The sequence below is a fragment of the Kryptolebias marmoratus genome, linkage group LG16 (assembly GCF_001649575.2).
Source record: "Kryptolebias marmoratus isolate JLee-2015 linkage group LG16, ASM164957v2, whole genome shotgun sequence".
Taxonomy (NCBI): domain Eukaryota; kingdom Metazoa; phylum Chordata; class Actinopteri; order Cyprinodontiformes; family Rivulidae; genus Kryptolebias; species Kryptolebias marmoratus.
Window position 1 is genome coordinate 19,558,789 of NC_051445.1, and position 18,755 is coordinate 19,577,543.

Genomic DNA, 18,755 nt, shown 5'->3' on the forward strand with positions numbered 1-18,755 from the left:
TTTTTTTTAATGAGAAATATTTGCCCCTCTAAACAATTCTGTTAATAGATAAGTCATTATTTATTTTAATTATTAATTGTTTCTGTCCACACATTGTCTATACTGTCCATAACAGAGTCTGTCTGTCTGTCTATCACGCTAGCAAAACAGTGGGTTAACTTCGCCAAAACAAGTTGTTTGACCTTTCACGGTCTCCGTAGTCCCCTTGCAGCGCGAGCACAGCGCGGCGGTTACGAGCGTTGAACATGAACGCGCGCTTTTTGCCGCGTACACGGCACGGAGACGCAGGGGGAACCGTATCTGATGGGGGAACGCGGCTCGACGTAACAGCAGCAACTCTAGCACATTACTGCCCCCTATATCTCAAGAGGACAAATAACACTTTCTGTTCAAATTGCCAACCCGCCACAGTGGCGTGTGTGTTGATCAAATTCACCCTCCACTTCAAATATTTACCCGCATTTGGCCGGTGGCGGGTGCTAATTTTCTACCCCTGCTTGGCAGCCATCCTAAATTAAACCGACTCCAAAAGTTAATGAGTTGTAGATTTACATCCAGCAATTCCTTTCTAAATGTTTTGTTAAAATCCATCTAGTGTTTAGTGAGATATTTTGGTAGCAAACCAGGATGATGCCAACAGTTAATGAAGTGGTGTCCAATCCTGTCCTGGAGAGCCACGATCCTGCATGTTTTAGTTGTTTATCTGCTTTGACACACCTGATTTGAATGACTCAGCGCTTAAAGTATGTGTTGGGAATGACTGCTACAACCACACCAACTTTTTATCTGTAAAACTGATTGAGTTAAAGCTATTTTTGTGTCAGTTGACAGCCAACTTTAATCAAGTTGACTCTAAAGGTCTTTCAGTTGGAGATGTTTCAATAAAATTTGTCTATTGGTTCATAAAGTATTTGCTAATGCCACAGACCAATAAACATGAACACATGCACAGACAAAGGTAAAACTATTATCGTCTTTGGCCATTATATTTACAGACATGTTTGTTGGTACCCTTCTACAATAAAAAAAACACAACTGAAATGACTGAACTGAAAAGCTTCAGTTTTGTCTCATCAGTCCCAGAAATGTCTCACAGAAACTTTGGGTTTTGTCAACATTCATTTTGTCAAACTTCAGTTTGGCTTTTTAGTCTTTTTCTGTTAATCATGGAGCTCTCCTGGAACTTTTTCCATAGAGCCTATTTTGATTCAAAATGGTATGTATGGTGCGATTAGAAAGTAATGTACTTTGACCCTGGGAGTTCAGTTTGAATGGTTTCAGATGGTTTCCTTGGCTCTTTTTCTCCCATCCGTGCCATCTGATACACCTGGGGTTGTATTTATTCTTGCACCCACACCTGGAAAGGCGGCTACAGAAGCAATTGTGGTCACAGAAATATGAAATAAATATGAAATATTCTTCATTTTGTGCTCCTCAGACAGCTTTGGCCCTTGCTTTCTCTGCTCGATGTTCAGTTTGGTGGATACAAGTATGCTAAACTACTCAGTGGATGTTTGTTCCTTTTAAATAGGCTGAATGTCTGATGAAAAGCTTGAAGGCACCTATGATACTAATTAAGGTTAAACACTTCTTCTGAAACATGACTATAATACAAGAATTAACAGTCTCTTTAGGGGAATCATTAAATTAGTCCATACTAATGTGAAATGGTCTTTGTAAAATAAACAAATCATTTCTTTTCACGTGTTTTTATTTATTCTTTCACACACAAAAGGCGTGCAGATATTTATTAGACAATTGGTTTTAACTAAATCACTTTTTAAGAGAAAGGAAACACTGTTTCAACAAGCTGTAAGGGTACAAACAAATGTAACCACATCTGTACATTGCTGGTAACATACTATCAAAACTTGAGACATCATGGCTCAAGTTTTCCATTGAAACATTTTTACTTCATTCTAGTCGTGCTGAAAATCCCAGCGGAAATGTCAGACCACCTTTTGGAGCACATTTCAATCAAGCCACACCACAGTAGTCTTGCACATCTCCAATAGCCAGAGTGTCTAAGTTCCAGAATAAATTTATAGGCCCTGGTGGGAATGTTGCTTGGAGACTTCTACGCTCCATTAGGCTTTTGCTGGCAGTTTAAGCCAAGAAAGCATTTGTATGCATTATTTATTAAAGAAGACCTGTGGGTTCCTGGATACCATGAGCAGCAGGAGAAGGCAACAGAAGATGTAAACAGTCAGAGTGGATCATCACACAAGGGAGCAATGTGCGCTTCACAAGGACGGGGCTTTAGAGAATAAAAACAGCTGTCCACAATATGAATATCATGGAATATTGAGCAGAAACATGTCAAGGTCTTCCTGAGATCTTTGCTGAATTTTATATATGAAGACATGTTTGAATAAACCGAGTGACTGAATTTGCTTGCTCCAACCCTTCACTGTTATTAAAACAAAGGCCTGCTACTGTTAAAAAAGAAAAGCTAATTTTCATGCCCACACAATTAATTTTTGTTTGCCAGGATCCTATTCTGCTTTCACACAGATTAATGAAGCTAAACAGTCATTCTTCATGGTGTGACTCTACTTGTACATTACAGTAACAAGCAGAACTTGGGCTTTTAAATCAACTAACTGCTAACGTGTTTATTCAATATGTTACATTTATTTACATTACAATCAATATAATGCAATGTAATGTGATGCAAATGCATTTAACTGAGATGTTATGAGAGACACTCAGATGTCTTTCAGATGTTTGTTTTGTGCAATCATTAGCTCGATTCAAACCAAATTCAATTATAAATGACTACTCCAGCAAATTAAAAATATTTAACTTGAATGTCACTCACAGTAAGCATCAGACAAAGTTAAAATGCGCAAAACACTAAAATGCCTGAAAAACAAATTAAGCTCTTCTGAGAACTGAATATAAAGAGTCTGAGTGTTTTCTCTGGAAATTTTCTGTGACCTTTGACCAGATCTGACAAATTTCCATTTCATCTCAAACTATGTTCTCTCCACATTAACTAAACCCTAGAAAACAAAAGAAATTACCTCCATTAGCTTATTAGGCTTGCTTTAAGTAAATATATATTTTAAAAACTATAACACACGTGACTGCCAACAAGAGATTTATTTATTTATTTATTTCCCCCCTTTTCTGAAACTCCAACAAAATAAAATTTAAAATGCTTACCAAAGTCTCCAGGGACAAAGATGTCATAGACGCAGCTCTGACCTCTGGTGTAATTATGTGGGTAGTTTGGGGACAAAACAGTTCCCTCTGAACCAGTAAAGTGACCTCCGCAGGGAGCTACAGGGACAGGAAAGCAAGCAACAAAGAAGCAAGGTTAACAAATGTCAAACAACAATGTTTTAACACTGGGGTGGGGAAATAAAATATAATCAGCATATCCATTTTAACCAGCACAAATGCAGGATAAGTAGTTCACATCACAGAATGGGGTAAAAGGAAAATCTTTTGAACTTTAAGCTTCTGACAAATATAAGTCAGGACATAATAAAAGAAATAGTTTAACTTTTAAGAGACACTTTAGGGACATTTTTTTGAGAGGTTGTAATGAGACACTGGAATAAAATCAAACAGAAGACAGGGACTATTCCTCAGGAAAATAATTTTTTCTCCTTTATATTGTGTAAAAACACTCAATCAGAAAGCCTTCACATCCTGACTTTAATCAGCCCGTTAAATTTGGCAGCATGTTTTACGAGGTTTGGATTGACCTTTTCAGTCAAAATAAGTTTGCTATCAATGTGCAAAAGAAGTACATAGAAAGTTTCCAGTTATTATACGATCACAATTCCCCAACTGTGAGCGTGTAGGAAACCAGACACCGGGGATCGTTTCATGATTGCCTTACCTACCCAACATCATGCTGTTTATTTTTTTTTTTTTTTTCTACCACAGGAACAGGAAGCTATCATGATTAAAAACTCTTTTAGAGAGCACAGTTTTTTAGATTGAGGTAAAGGTTTGCATTATGACAGAAACAATAAGATAAAGCATGATGCAGGAGTTAAAGGCTCAAAATACTTAAAGTTAACCAGCCAGACTTAGAATCTAAAGTGGCTTTTGGTTTAGAATTTGAAACAAGATTGGGAGAAACTTATACATATTTATAAAAAAATGTTTGCTAGATGTATAGGATCATTCCTCATTGGTGCAAAAGATTATCTAATTGAGAAAATTGAAAAAAATTGTTTCCTTTTAGCAGGAGTAGAAAATTTATGCTTATTATGTGGAGTTATGCTTATTATGTGGAGGGCTACAGCATACAAAGAACTCAAGTTACATCCTATAGCTACTACTACCGCCAAAGAAAAGAGCCTGTAAGCTTTGATATCATTAAGGGATTGCTCAGTCTCCAGCAAACTGAGTAACCAAAACATTCAATGATCATATTTTCTTGATCTAATATTTTTTATTATCCATCAGAGAAAACAGATATGACCTGACTCAGACGGACAAAGAGTAAACTATCGACTGCCTTTTTTCCTCTCTTTGTTTGTTGCTGCTGTTCAAAGCATTTATGCCAGGGATGTCCAATTCTGTTCCTCGGGGACCACTGTCCTAAATGTTTTGTATGTGTCTCTGTCTCAATATACCAAGTTTAAATAAATGGGTCATTAATGGAACTAGTAGAACTCAATGCCATGTCGAAGCAGTAATTCAACAATTGAAACAGGTGTGTTGGAGCAGAAAAACAACTAAAACATGTAGGATGGTGGCCTTAAAGGACCAGGGTTGGACACTACCACTGTATGTGAAACATTATGGTCTGAAAATGAGAACTTCTGTAAAATAAAGCTCGTTTTGCTCCTTCTTGTTGCTCCAAGTGCAACACCTTCATTATAGGTTTGCATGCAAATCCAGGTGTTGTGTTCCTATTGTTGCTGATCTGAGCTGGGGCTGATTAAAAAAAACCTGCAACAACTCCAGAGCTTTACTACGCGTTTTGTTTTTTCTTGTGCTTTTATCTCCTCATTAAAAGATATCTGGTGTGTAATGATTCAGTTTAATTTCCACTGTGTGTTCACTGGCATCACAACAGGTATGATATCATTGTAAGGTAATCACTAGTTATTTATAGCACTTAAGTGGTAGGATTCTGTATTCTGACATTTAAAAAAAAACATCCATTCATGTAAATTTGCAGTAGTTTGTGGTACTAGAGCCAGTGTAGGCTCTAAAGATCTGTTCCACGGGGGAAGAAATCAACATAGTGGCTTCAAACAATATACCCTTGCTTGCTATTGTCTGCTAAACTTTTACTTACCTACTCCTGTTGGCATATATTCACTTGGCAAATTGGTTTATTAAAATAGGCCGAAGTCCGTCCTGTTTTTCTATTGCATTTCAGAATCTTATCTTAAGCTCTTAATGATCCACCTAATTTGCCAAGAGTCCCCCTTACGCAGTTATCTCAGACCTCACGGGCAGAGCCATCAGGTAAGGGACCCTCAACAGTAAACAAACACACACTCATTTGTCAAAGGAGGGCTGTCACCAGCTGCTCTGGACCTCCTCGACCTCAACACAATGCACATTCCACTGCTGCTTCACATGAGAGGAAACCAAAGGTGTTGATGCAAAAACAGATTTATCAGCACTTTTCCACATTTGATTTTTAGAGAAGCAGAAGGCATGTAATTAAACGTATGTAACAGTGGCAAATAGGGACAGCATTTCAAGCTACGCTGTCAAACAGACAGGACGCAGAATGGGAATTTGAGGCTACTGCTCCTGGGAAATAATGCTTTGCATCTGCAGAAGGTGAGAGCAGCATGAAGAAAGGGAGGGGCTTTTAAGATGGACTGGTTCTCATCTGACAGAGTGCAGTGAAAGAAGAAGTGGACATAATTTAAGACTGCTCACTTTGAGAACTGCTGAGGATTGATGGGTAAAAGCAGCATAACTGCCCAGGAACAGATGAGTTAATAATTCAGTTTACACATGTTATATTAACTTTGATTTTTAGATGAAAGTGTTGGGGTTTCCTTTCAAGAAAGCTCAGATCATCTTCAAAGTCCAAAGAACTTGAAATAGAGCGCCAACTGCGACTAAAGGTGTTCCAGTGTTCTGACACTTTTCGACTGGTTATATTAAAAAATAATTGAGCCACCTTTTAAATCCACTTCATTTTCATAGAGAGTGGAAGTATTACAGCACAATAACATGAATCTATTTTGTTAAATGCAATTGGTAAAATGTTAATAAGAGCAGACAGACAACAGCCTTATTAAACCCCAGGGTTACAGCGACATTCAACCAACATTCAATCATAAAATGGACACTTATGTTCACAAGAGTTGGGAAAAAAAGGTGAAAAATTTATCGCTAAAATTATTTGTTATCCATGTTTCTCCTACTACACATTTATGCTGAAAACAAAACAAAACCCAGATATAAAAAAAGTTTCTTCATAGTACTATAAGACTAGGTGCATCATTTGATGTTGAGCTGCAACAATTAGCTAAAAACAAAATAATTTTAAAACTGAAGGATAAATATCTACAACCAACGGCATTTCTGTGATAGAACTGACAGTAACGCAAATATATCTGAGCCAGGATCATGGTCAGTGAATGCAAAGTGATTGCTCAAGTGTCAGCAAGAGAAAAGATAGGGCGACTGACAGGTGTGGATCATGTTGACTGAGAAAAAAAAAGAAAGAAAGAAAAGTGGGTTCCGATTTCTGTTATTTTCAGGAGAAATAGACGAGCGATTATTTTGTCATGGAAGTGAAAAGCAAGCCGGTGTGTTTAGATTGAGACGAGGCGCTGGAGGTGATGAGGCATGTTAAACTGGAGGAGCTGAAAGGACAGATGTGGACAGATAAAGTTACAGCGCTTCGTCTGAGTTTGGATGGAGAGCAATCAGCATTTACAAGACTGCAGAGCGACAGAGACAACATTATGGTGAGTAAATTAATAGCCAAGAAGCTGAAGCCTGATGCAGAGGAAGAGTTGACAGAATGAATCATTCCTGCTGCAGCCTGACTGCATTAACATAGCTTTCAAAATACTACATCTGACCTGTTCATATTCAAAAGAAAAAGATGTTCTTCTTGTGTCCAAATAAATATATGAAACTGAAAGTAATCGTATAATAATAATAATAAATTTGGAGGTTATTGTTATTATATTCTTTGGTGTTTTGAAAGGCATTAAATGTAAAAAAAAAAAAAAAAAAAAAGCAAGAACTAATAGTTATTTATTTTTACTATCACATTATTTGGGTTTAAATTCTCTAAGGGCCACACTCAATTTGTAAATTGCCGCCAAGAGACAAAAGGTTTCCCAGCCCTCTGTTAAAGACTGCATACAGAATTTTTATTTTGGATCGATCCAACAAAACAAAGAACTTTACTGAACTTGACAAGCTAAAAAACTTCAGAACTACATCTAACTGTACCTCATGTTGATTTGAATATATACTTATAACTCTGTTAGTGTTCCATGGGGGGGGGTGGAAATACTTCTTTATTTTAAGTACACCATTGACACATCTATAACCTCATTTTTAAAAATATCTATCATCAGTCTGTCATCATCCTGCTGAAAATGTAACCACTCCTGCATGCAAAGTTCTTTTATTTGCAAAATATTTGAGGATTTCTCGATCGTTACTCCCCGTGTGAAAACCTCCTGACAACTACGTGATTCACACGTGGGCTTTGAACTGACCTGTGCATAACCTGCCTGTTCTTTATTTTCTGCCATTTCTTTTAGTATTGGCTAATGAGGTAAACAGAAAGGTCTATCTGAGGTACAGATTTAATTTTTGAACCTACAAGACTCACATCATCCTCAAGCACTCTGACATGATGCAGAGTTCACAACTGTATCAAGAGCTGAAACCTGTTCTGGCTCTGAAAAAAAACATTTGATGATTTTCATTGGTTCACAGTTTCTCTTCTACTGAAAAGCTGCCTTTGGTCTGCACCCAATAATTATGTTCTGTTCAAAACAAATTATTACAACAGGCCTAGTTTTTCTCTATGTTTATTGGAAATGTGTAGTTTTGCTCTACTGTCATTTTTGAAAAGAAAATACTTGAATAACAAGCCTTCAATAGTCTCAAAAAAACAATGAAATGCAGAATAAATCATGCCATGGACAATTTTCTGTTTAAACTAAATTTATGTTTTATTAATAAATCCGTAGATTTGTTCATAATAGGAACAACTTCCGAATGAGGTATTGCCACAATGTGTCACAATACAGTTGGAAAACAGTACCTTGAGAAGTAGCTTTTTAAAATTTTACCTTTAAACACTGACTGTTGTTTCAGTCATTTTCAGTCCAGTCTTTGTCATCAACTGTTTTCAGACAAATGTTTTTGTTGCTGTATTACTCAAACCATTTAACACTAATCTATTACTAAAATTAAACTTATGTTAACAGGTTTTGCATTGTGTCTCAACCAAAATTTGAAAAACCTGTTTGAAATTTGAAAAAACAAACAAACAAACAAAAAAAAACATGTAGGTGTAATAGTTAATTTATTGTTTATTTATCACATTTTTGAAGTTAGTGCTTTGTGAATCACTTTTTGGCAGAAATATAACATTTTGTGTGTCAAACTGTTATTTTTGGCAATTCAATAATGGCATGAATAAAACAAGAGAGCTCACTGTGTGTTTGCAACAGTCTGCTAATAAAGTGCCAGAAGAAACAATTCAAAATAAAATACTACGTTTTGCTGATCCATGTGTTCCAAAAAAAAAAAATAAAAACTCACTCAGTGTTAAAAATAATTTATAAAATCAACTGAGTGGTCACAAGGAATCCTTCCAACTTCAAGGTCTTATGCAGAAAAATGATGGGCAGGAATCCAAAAGGAGAGTTACAAATAAAAAGCAATAAAACTCCAAATGTTTGGTCTGTAGGGGAGTGATTTGCCACTGATTACTGAGAAAAGATGTTTTAAAATATATTTAGTTTTACAATCAGTGTTTTAGTTTTTATTGAAATAATTAAAAAGATTATAATGTTTTATTGCTTAATCATTTTTATGGATATTGTCTTCATAAGTAGACGTTTGCTTGTTATAATATGTTGAAAGAATCAACTATTTTGTTGGTATGCTTTTCACTTGTGAGTTAATAAAAGTCTTAAGTCCTAATAATAAGACTTGTAAGTTAATAAAATGATGACTGTTTCTTTAAAATGTTACTGCTGATGATACTGTTTGAGAATAAAAATGCAGTTGGTAGTTATGAACTTTTTAGAATGAGCTTCATGTTGTTTTCAATTATTGCGTGAAAAATATCACCTACTTCAGCTTGTTGGTACAAAACTAAGGAACATAAAGATAAACATACATTATCTGAGGACAGTACTTTTGGCACAGCTGGGTCTCCAGCTCAGTTTTAGTTTCAAAGTGAAAGAAGATGCTGATGATCTCTTTAGTATTACACTTATCTTCAGGGCTGATCAGTGAAGTTATGCAGGTGCCAACTGTAAAAGTAATGAATTGCTCCCAGGTGTGAACGTGTGCGATCCCATTCAGCAGTGCTGAAAATGAGAGCTACATTCTAATTTAACCTTAGCAGATACAACACTTCAAATATTATAAATGGTGCGATTCTACTGGGTGGAGGGGTGCAGGGTAGTGCCTGGATGTTCTTTGAATTATTTCTCCCTTTTCTTCTTCTGTAAGATTGTGATACTGCAACGCTCTAAGAAACTTTTAAATGAATTCTTTTTAAGTGGAAACGCTCTGACTATTGTGCAAACTTGTGCAACAGAATGTACATGATATGGTTCTGCTAGATTCTCCAGACAAAAACTAGACCGAGGCCCTGATTAGTGGCTTGTTGAGGTAACTTTAGTTTAGGATTTTTATTGTCAAGAACCTGGTTCTGTCACCATGGTAACTTGTGCTGGATCAGAGATCAAACATGTCAGTGGGCTTTCACTTAACCAATCAATGCTTTTAAAAAATTAAGAAAAAAAACAACACAGGGGCAAAACAATGGGACACATCTTGTTTTTGTTTTTTTCCCTTTTGGCTTTAACATACACTAAGAAATGTCTGTTTGAGAAATATCCAATTCTTACATTGCCAACAACAGAAGCTGATCATTTTAAAATTTGTTTTTGTTAGCTGGTTTTAAATTAGGAAGTGTTATTAATTTTACTACCTATGACACATTAAAGATTCCTTTGTAAGTCATTCAAAAAGAAAAAGGAAAGAAAATCAGTGTATGAACACAGAGCACATCTCACTTATTTGAATCATAGTGTGTCTTTATGTTCATGTTGATTTTTACATTAGTCTTATAAAATGTTATAAACCCAATTAAATGTATTGGTTAACTTACATTTGTTGACAACAAACAAACTTGCCTACAACAAGCCCTCTCATTAAACTGATTTGTTTTAAGCTTTGTTTCTCATTAAGTGTAAAAATAGGCTGTTTAGAAGAAAAAGGGTGAAACTCATTTGACAGAATAAGGGTAAAACTTTCTCTCATGTTTCAGGAAAAGGCAGCACCTGCAGCACATTAATTCAATTACAAACATCATGCAACCAGTAGCGTTACTTGTCCTTTAATGATCTTTCTTTTTTGTCAGCTCTCTTTTGAGCTTCGTGATTGTGATTGATCCTCAGACGCAGCTCTGCTTGTTTTACACGAACATTCACATATTGAGACTCAGAAATCCTAAGCTGACTTACAGAGTTGATAACCGGCTTTGTAGTACCACAAAGCACAATCTTCATTGTCGGGGTGAGTTAAGATGGATTTATTAAAGAAACTCTGGATTTGTTGAGCCTGCTTTGTAGTATAGGCCTCAGAATATGGGAAAAGGCATAGGATTAGAGTCAGAACCTTCAAGTCTGAAGCCATGATTCTCTGCCAGACAACAGAGGTTATCCTCTCCAGGTTTGGGGTAATATGCAGCCCTAAGTAAGGGAGTTAATGTAATTCAAAATCTTTTTCACAAGTGCTGAGAATATGGAGAGTAAAATGGACATGTGGATTGACCATCTACAGTGAAATATGCATTATAGTCTAGAGCAGACTCAGAATTTGCTGGAGGGGTTGTAAAGATCCTGTTAAAAATTGCCAGCTGTATCCCTGCTATAGTCCACATTTTATCCAAGTTTGTAGATCCACCAAATGTTCATTTATTTTGGTATTAGATACTGTAAAATATTTGGCGAACAACTGGGGTGCCATTCTTTGCTGCACAACAAAAGTCTTTTGTTGTTCCTGAAACGTTGTCTCTTACCTTGACAGCTGGGTTTGGCTCGGTCCCATTCTGGTCTCTTGCTGTTGCCCATGACACATGTCAGGGTAGAGTGGCCCTGCAGCAGGTAGCCCGCCTCGCAATGAAATGTCACCATAGATCCCAGCTTGTAGTCTGTACCCATTCTAGTGCCGTTCATTACGTTCCCGGGATCAAAACAGGCCTCCCGCAGTTTTGCTGCCAATCACAAAAACAAAGCTTTTACAACAGAAACAACTGTCTAACATGAGAAGGGCTCCAGCTCAGGCATAAATTAGAATAAATACATCCCGTTATTCAGAATGCAAGGATTGGCCTCATTTATTAAAACTGTAAATTAAACCTCATTCATTTGGTAAACATGCTTAAAACGAAAGAGGGATGGATTCAAGGCTAGATAACTTAGCCGTGTACAGCATCATATTTCAAACTCTTCATTTCTAATTCATTCATTTATAATTCACCACAGTAAATCCCCTGCTCTAACACATGGGCATACTCAGTAAAAACATACACAGATTCCCACTTTGCACAGGCAATTAAAGTACCTTTGTATTCCAAATGAAAGCCAGTGTAGCTCACAGAGCCATCGCTACGAAATGCCAAGTACATGAAGTTTGAAGTGCTCTCAATCTTCTCTGGAAGTTTACTATCTTGGAAACTGCCAATCAGATGGGCACTGCTGTCGGGTCCGTCGTAGATGTACAAGAAATCATAGTTGGGCTCGATGCTGAAGCTGCGACAAATGAAGGAAACAAATAAGAGAGAACAGATTTTTTTTTTTTGCCAAACCTTAACCACCAGATTGTACAGTCGCAATGAGAGTTTTAGAATGCATTAGGTTTTCAAGACGAGCGTGTGCAAAAAGTGAGTCATGCCAAGCGATTTGTTTTGCGTCTTCAGACAAAGAGATAAAAAAAGATCTCTTCCCCCAAGAGGTGAGAGGAGATTAAACTGTTGTGACACTGCGGTGGCACAAAAATCTTCCAGGACGGCGATGGCAATGCGGCGTGAAAAGATCGTTTCATATTGTAGCACTGTATATCAAATCACACGCGGCACAGAGAGGGAGAAGAGCATTTGTTTTCAAAATAATGAGCATGGTTTATGACAAAAATGTAAATAGCTTGGAGATAATTGCATTTGAGTTAGATCAAGGCAGCTTCAATTTAAAATCATATCACCATTCTTTCATTTGGCAATCCCTGGAGAGAAAGCAGCATTGTGGTAACTTTATTAAATGTTTGTTTTGAAGGACAAACTTCAAGGGGAAAAAATGGTGAATACTTTTCTCCTTCAGTATGAAAATAAAAGTGTGTGGGAGTGCTGTAGGAATGCACCCTTGCTGCTTTTTCATGAAATGACTAAAACAACAAGAGGCTAACATAGAAAGAAATCTGTGAAAATTACCCCAAGGGTTTCTTTTTGTAGTTTTTTTCTCCTTGTATTTGAGCTACATGCTTAGTTTACAATTAATAATGTAAGGTTTATAGTTTGGGTATCACTCAGCACAAGAAATGAGCTGCACTTATATCACAATTCAGCCAGAAATCTTGTTGCACCACATTTGAGAGAAGTGGCTTTAAAGGTCTTCTAGTTGTCTGTAGAGGAAATTCAGCATTTCCCTATCTCCAAACACACCTGGACTCAAACTCAGGCCCTCTGCATAACACACATGGCCAACTTTACTCAATACTATGATGTTATAGCTGGTTCCACTGCAGAAAACAGGCAATTCCACGGTACAAACCAAGCTGCTGAGCATCCGCTGAGAACTGAGTTTATTCTGTTTTCAGGCAGGTTACAAACTTACCACAGGTTTACAGAGAGCTCCATCCTGTAAAGCTACCAGACCATGAATTTAGAAAGAAAAAATGCTTTTTTTCCCCAACAATCAAGATTTTTTTTTTAATCTGGGATGTTGCTCAAATACTTCAAAAAACCTAAACTCACACAGACTCCTTTTTTAAATAATTGTTTTTTTTATTACTTCAGCTATTTATTGTGTGGGATTTAGAGAGATTTAGAAGGACAATATCTAACAGTTTATCTCCCTCTTATTCAGAAACTAAAACACAGTTGTGAAAATACAACATTATTTGTGTGCGTGGTTATTTGGCGACCTGTCTACGATGTACCCTGCCTCTCAGACTGATTGCTGGAGATGGACCCCCGTCCCCACAACTCTGAACAGGATTAAATGGGCACAGAAAACAGATGGAAGAGTCGATTGCTGTTGTTTAGTTTGTCCCTTGTGGGCTACTGTAGTGACATGGCAAAAAAGTATATGGTTAAAGTTAATGAAAAACAAGTTTTTATTTTAACACAATTCTACACCAATTTAAAAGGTAGTTATGAACTCTATTATTGTAGGTTTTCTACATTAGAGCTTTAAATTAGGCTAACTTTCATCTTCCTTATGTAATTTACATAGTAAATGTGAAAAACCTAAAAATGAAAAAAAAATACTAATGAGAAAAAGAAATTTAAAATAACTTGATGATCACCAACTACTGGCATTAAGACTGTGGGAACTAGTGGGGATGTGGGTGCTACAGAACCCCCTTTAGGTTGACGGCAAATAAGTCAAAAGTAAAGAAAAAAATGCTTCAAGGAATACTAGTTTTTAATTTCATAAATTTAGATATTAAAATGTCAAGTCTAAACGTCCATGAAATTTGGAGACTTTTTTCCTTATTACAAATGCGGCAAAATGATGCCATAAAATAACAAGTCAAAGCTTTTACACAGTCACAGTGCTTATCAGAAACATTGTCACACAAGGCATCAGCCTTCGTCAGAGCTGAGGAGCTGCATCAGTGGAAAGGGCAGGTTGACCTGGATTCAGACATATTCTGCATGACAATTCTAAAAGAAACATCATCATATTTTATTTCCATCACAATGCTACTTTACCTGATGAAAGCCAGGGAAATGACATAGTCAGAGTGAACTGTAATTAGCCAGTCGCAGTCTTTGCTGTGAGGGTAGGGGTGCGGATAGTTGGGAGAGAGGATGAATCCAGAAGACCCAGTGACATTCCCACCACATGGAGCTTTAAAGATTAAAAAAAAGAAAAAGGAAAGGAATGAGAGATGCAATGATCAGAAAAAGTCTTTAAGAATGCTAGTCCTGCTGCAAAGGCTTTAACTAAGCTCAATTCAGCTAAAAACAGCAAAGGAATGAGCACACGCAGGTCATTTAATCTAAGTGACTGAAATTCATAACCTTAGCTGACATGTTTCAGCATCAGCTGTCAGGTGCTGCAGTAAAATTAGACAAAAACTGAGGGCACTGAAGGCTAACCCATTTTACCTCTGCATTATGGCAACATGAGGAGTTTCTTTTAGACTGAAGGCGTTCAATTCAGTCAGTAAACAAGTACTCAGCATGTAAACAAAATACATGAAATAAAATTTGGAAAAACGAGTTAACCTATATGAATTCACAGTGACTATGATGTAAACTTTCAAGAGTTTTTTATTTATCCTCAAGCTACAATAATATCTACTTATCAGAAGAAATCACAGTCATTACTGTTTGAATTTTTTCAACAATTTTAATTGTTTCTCTACAAACTCCTTCATCCCTTTGGGCTATATGAATGTAGCACATACCTAATTAAAATTATATTGAATTGTCAATTAATAAATGCCTATGCTTTTGTGATTGTGACTGAAGCTAATTTGACTTAATTTTTCTGGACATCAAAAGAAATACAGTATGTGCGGAAATTAAAAGCCTCACATATGGCTTTAAATGACATTTGTCAAATAGTCGTGACTGGCTTTTTTGTAAGTTAAAAAAGCTTATATTTACATCATGTTTTTTTTATTTTTTATTTTTTATTTATTTCTCAGACTAGTCCACAGTAACCGAACAACATCTAGACTTCCTAGAAACTACTTAGTGCAATTACTTCTAATTGCACTGTTAAGTAATTAGCTGTTAAGCTCTAATAAGACAACATGATAGAGTCTTTAGGCCTGAGTGTCTAACTGGCAATAGAAGCAGATTTGTCCACATACGAGCTGGCAACAGCTCAAGCAAATCTGAAGAGCCACCAGTAAGAAAGGCCTCCATATCTGCTGCAGCCAGTAAGAAAACTCACTTCGCCCCTCTTCCTCTCACCATTTCTTGTTATTTTTTTCTGATCCCTTACAGTTCCCTACCCTCTCCTTCAATCCATTCGGCCCTCTCTATCACCTCCACACATCCATCCCCCTCTCTCCAGGTCAGCCTATCTCCCTCTTCCTCACCGATGCAGCTTGGAGGGCTGGGTTGCCAGTAGTATCTGTTTTCCACTTGGATGCAGGTGATTTTGCTCTCTCCCTGCAACTCGTAACCCGGATCACAAGAGAAGGTCACGGAGTCGCCGGGCTCCCGCCCCTCTCCGTTGCGACTGCCATTCATGGGGATACCTGGATCTCTGCAGGCTGTTGCAAGTGAACCTGAAGGGCAAGCAAACATGCACGTGACTCACACATCGCAGCAGATGTGCATGTGGATCCTCTGGCAGGACATCAGTGAAACCAAGGGAGAACACATGCACGCAGTGTTATATCTCATGGCAGACAGCTGTTAAGTTGAAAATGTAACTAACACTGAGCAAATTACTGACTGATATCAGCCAGACCACAGCTGTGCTGCAGCTCAAGGCATTGAGAGCGGTATGCTGAAAAACTGATGGTTTCTTTAAATATCCCATCATTATAGACTCTGTTTTGACACAATATGTTCTGTGTTGTTAGCATTTTTAAAACAAAAATTTATTAATGCAATAAAAAATAAAACAAAATGTGTTATTTAAAGGTAATTGCATTTGACCTGATTTCTAGATCAGACTCTTTCGGACTTCTGTGTAGCAGCGGATACCAAGGCAAGCAGGTGAATGTTAAAACAAACAGTTCAAAACAAAATCAGGAGCAAAGTGAAGCAGGAAGTCTGTGAACACAACATCCGAAACAGCATGGCAGAAAACAAAAAGGACAAATCTTAACCTAAGGGAATGCCCAGCACATCTAAGACAAACTAGAAAGAGACAAAGACCTGAACTGTACTGTACGTACGAGGACTGGGCAGCTCTGGTCTGTGGCCAAAATTATACACTGCCAGCAGTTTCATACATCAAAAATATGTATTCAAGTTCATTTATTTAGCACATTTTAAAACAAAACGATTCAGTCTTCAATCAGCATACAGCGCAATACAATAAAACAAATAAATGATCTTATGTTATTTATTAAAACGAATTTACTACCCAATAAAAAATGACTGCTTGCACACAAACTGCCCTATATTAAGATTTTTCTTAAGAAACATTTGTTAATGCACATGACCAGAGTGAAACAAACAACACTGTGCTTTAACTACTTCACCAACAAGGCTAAGCATTTTTTAAAGAGTGCTTGTTGCTGTCTAAACTGGAAGTAATGCAGTTCTACTTCTAAACAGTAAGTGTCGCTACTGAAAAAAATACTGCTACACAGAAGGAATGGCACCAGAAAAATAACTGTTCAAGAGCTATATTTTTTAATCCTGAAATTGCATTTGTTCATTTGCATCTGTGAATTGGTACAAATCAGTTAGTTCCTTCCTCACGTTCCTTATATTTACTGAAGTAGTAGATGACCAGAAACAAAGCAGGTGTGGTGATTAGCCAATTAGGACCAGGTGAGAGGGGAGAACACAAAGCAAAAACAAAGCAGAAGAGCATGCTGTCAAAGTTCAAAATGTTTGAGATTTTGTTGTATTAACTGGATCAGAAAACTCAAACTCAACTCAAAGACAAACGGTTATTTGATGCTTCATCTACACTGATCATCCTGATACTTCTTTCATAAGAGGAGCAGAGTTAAGTTTTAAAGAAATAATAAAAAAACAACCCAATAAAAACACTGTTAACACATTTAAGATAGGGAAAACTACAAAAAAAAACCCTGTTCCATAACTCCTTAAGGTTGTGAAATCTGCACAGAAACATTTTAAATTTTTAACTTTGTACAGGAAAGCTTTATCAACACGGACAAAACTTTGACAAAATGAAAATAATTACTAAATATTCTGATACACAGGTATAGAACAATTTGTTTTCTAATACTTGTGAAATCCTAATGAATTGTAATTGTCGCGCACCTCACAGTTGATTTTCTCACTATGGTCCAACAGTAAATCAGTGTGGGTGGCAAACACCGAATATGTTCTCCAATCTACAAGTTTATTAGTACCCTTAAAACATCTATTCTACAGAGAATGTACTTCTTTTGCACCTACAGTTGTAGCAATTCAGTTTCATTATGTAGGTGAACATGTGCAATGACAAAGACTTTCTATGCATCCGTCTATGAAACTCTCAGAAAGTAATGATTGGTTGTGCATTTACAACTGACTTTGCAGTCACACCATCTTAAGATAGCCGCTACAGCTAATCAATCTTAATCAAACACAAATACGGATATAACTTTGTCAAATTTACAGATATTGAGCTAATGTTTGATGTAGTAGTAGATAAGAAACGTCACACATCTGGTGAGATCTCACACTATCACATTGGGTCACGCATAACAGCATTTACAAGGTTTGACCAAAATGGCTCCAATGCAGCACAAATTTTCTTTTTTTAATAACTCTGCCACAAAAGGCGAGTGAAACACATTCCTTCAAGAAATGCTAGGCCTTTAATATTTAGTCTAATTTTTCTATCTTGGATCTCATCAGTAACTAAATCCTGCACTTTTAAAAAAAGCAAGTAATTTGAAACTCTGGACTAAAACTGCTTTTGAGCAGATGATTAGTTCAGCATATGTTACCATGGTCATCTAATCAATTTCAAGTCGAGCTACCTTTGTGACACAGAGAACTCTGACGTTCAGCTCGTCATAGCAGACTATGTCATTTAAATTCACTTCATTATTCATCTATCAGGAAACAGATAGAGGAACTACAAGGCAGGGCATGAAACCTTCAACAACTGTCAATACCAAGATGAGCCGAATATAAACAAGCATGAAGTCATAAATTTAGAACTAGAAAAGAAAAACATGATTTTACAAACATCAAAAACACACACAAAAACAAGATGGTCACTTTCCACACATAGAGCAAATATTTTGATTGTTATTTCAAAATGCATGAGTGATATTGAATATTGGTGGAACAATAGATAATGATGATCATAAAGACTGGAGTAAATATCCTATTTGAATCAAAAGCAGAAGATGAGTCAGTGAAAAGAGAATGCATGTCCTGCAGAAACTGAATTACTATTGAGCCCTTCTCTTGTGTTGCATTTGCACTGACACGTTAAGTCTACACTACCACATAAAAATATTTTTACTGTAGCATATTCTCAATGGAATAATTTACTTTCCGCACAACTCCTCTTAGTTTTGAAAACCAGCAGCCTTAGGCAAATAGGAGAGTGAGGATCTGCAAACTCAATCTATTTGGAGGCGCCGAATTCCTCAGAATTGACTTTTACATTAGGCATCTACATCTGCAAGCTAAAAAAACAAAAAGCATATCC

At 36.7% G+C, this 18,755-nt stretch overlaps 1 protein-coding gene across 3 annotated transcripts in view; it reads right to left on the reverse strand.

The window, feature by feature from the left end:
* LOC108232275 (CUB and sushi domain-containing protein 3) overlaps nt 1–18,755 on the reverse strand; it is a 291,392-nt gene that overhangs the window by 156,043 nt on the left and 116,594 nt on the right. For all 3 annotated transcript variants that reach the window (XM_017409915.3, XM_017409916.3, XM_017409917.3), the window contains exons 27-31: nt 15,490–15,681; nt 14,147–14,285; nt 11,779–11,966; nt 11,234–11,428; nt 3,169–3,285 (exon numbers count right to left, since the gene is read on the reverse strand). In XM_017409915.3, coding sequence (XP_017265404.1) covers nt 3,169–3,285; nt 11,234–11,428; nt 11,779–11,966; nt 14,147–14,285; nt 15,490–15,681 — 831 coding nt within the window. The remainder of the gene's footprint in view (nt 1–3,168; nt 3,286–11,233; nt 11,429–11,778; nt 11,967–14,146; nt 14,286–15,489; nt 15,682–18,755) is intronic.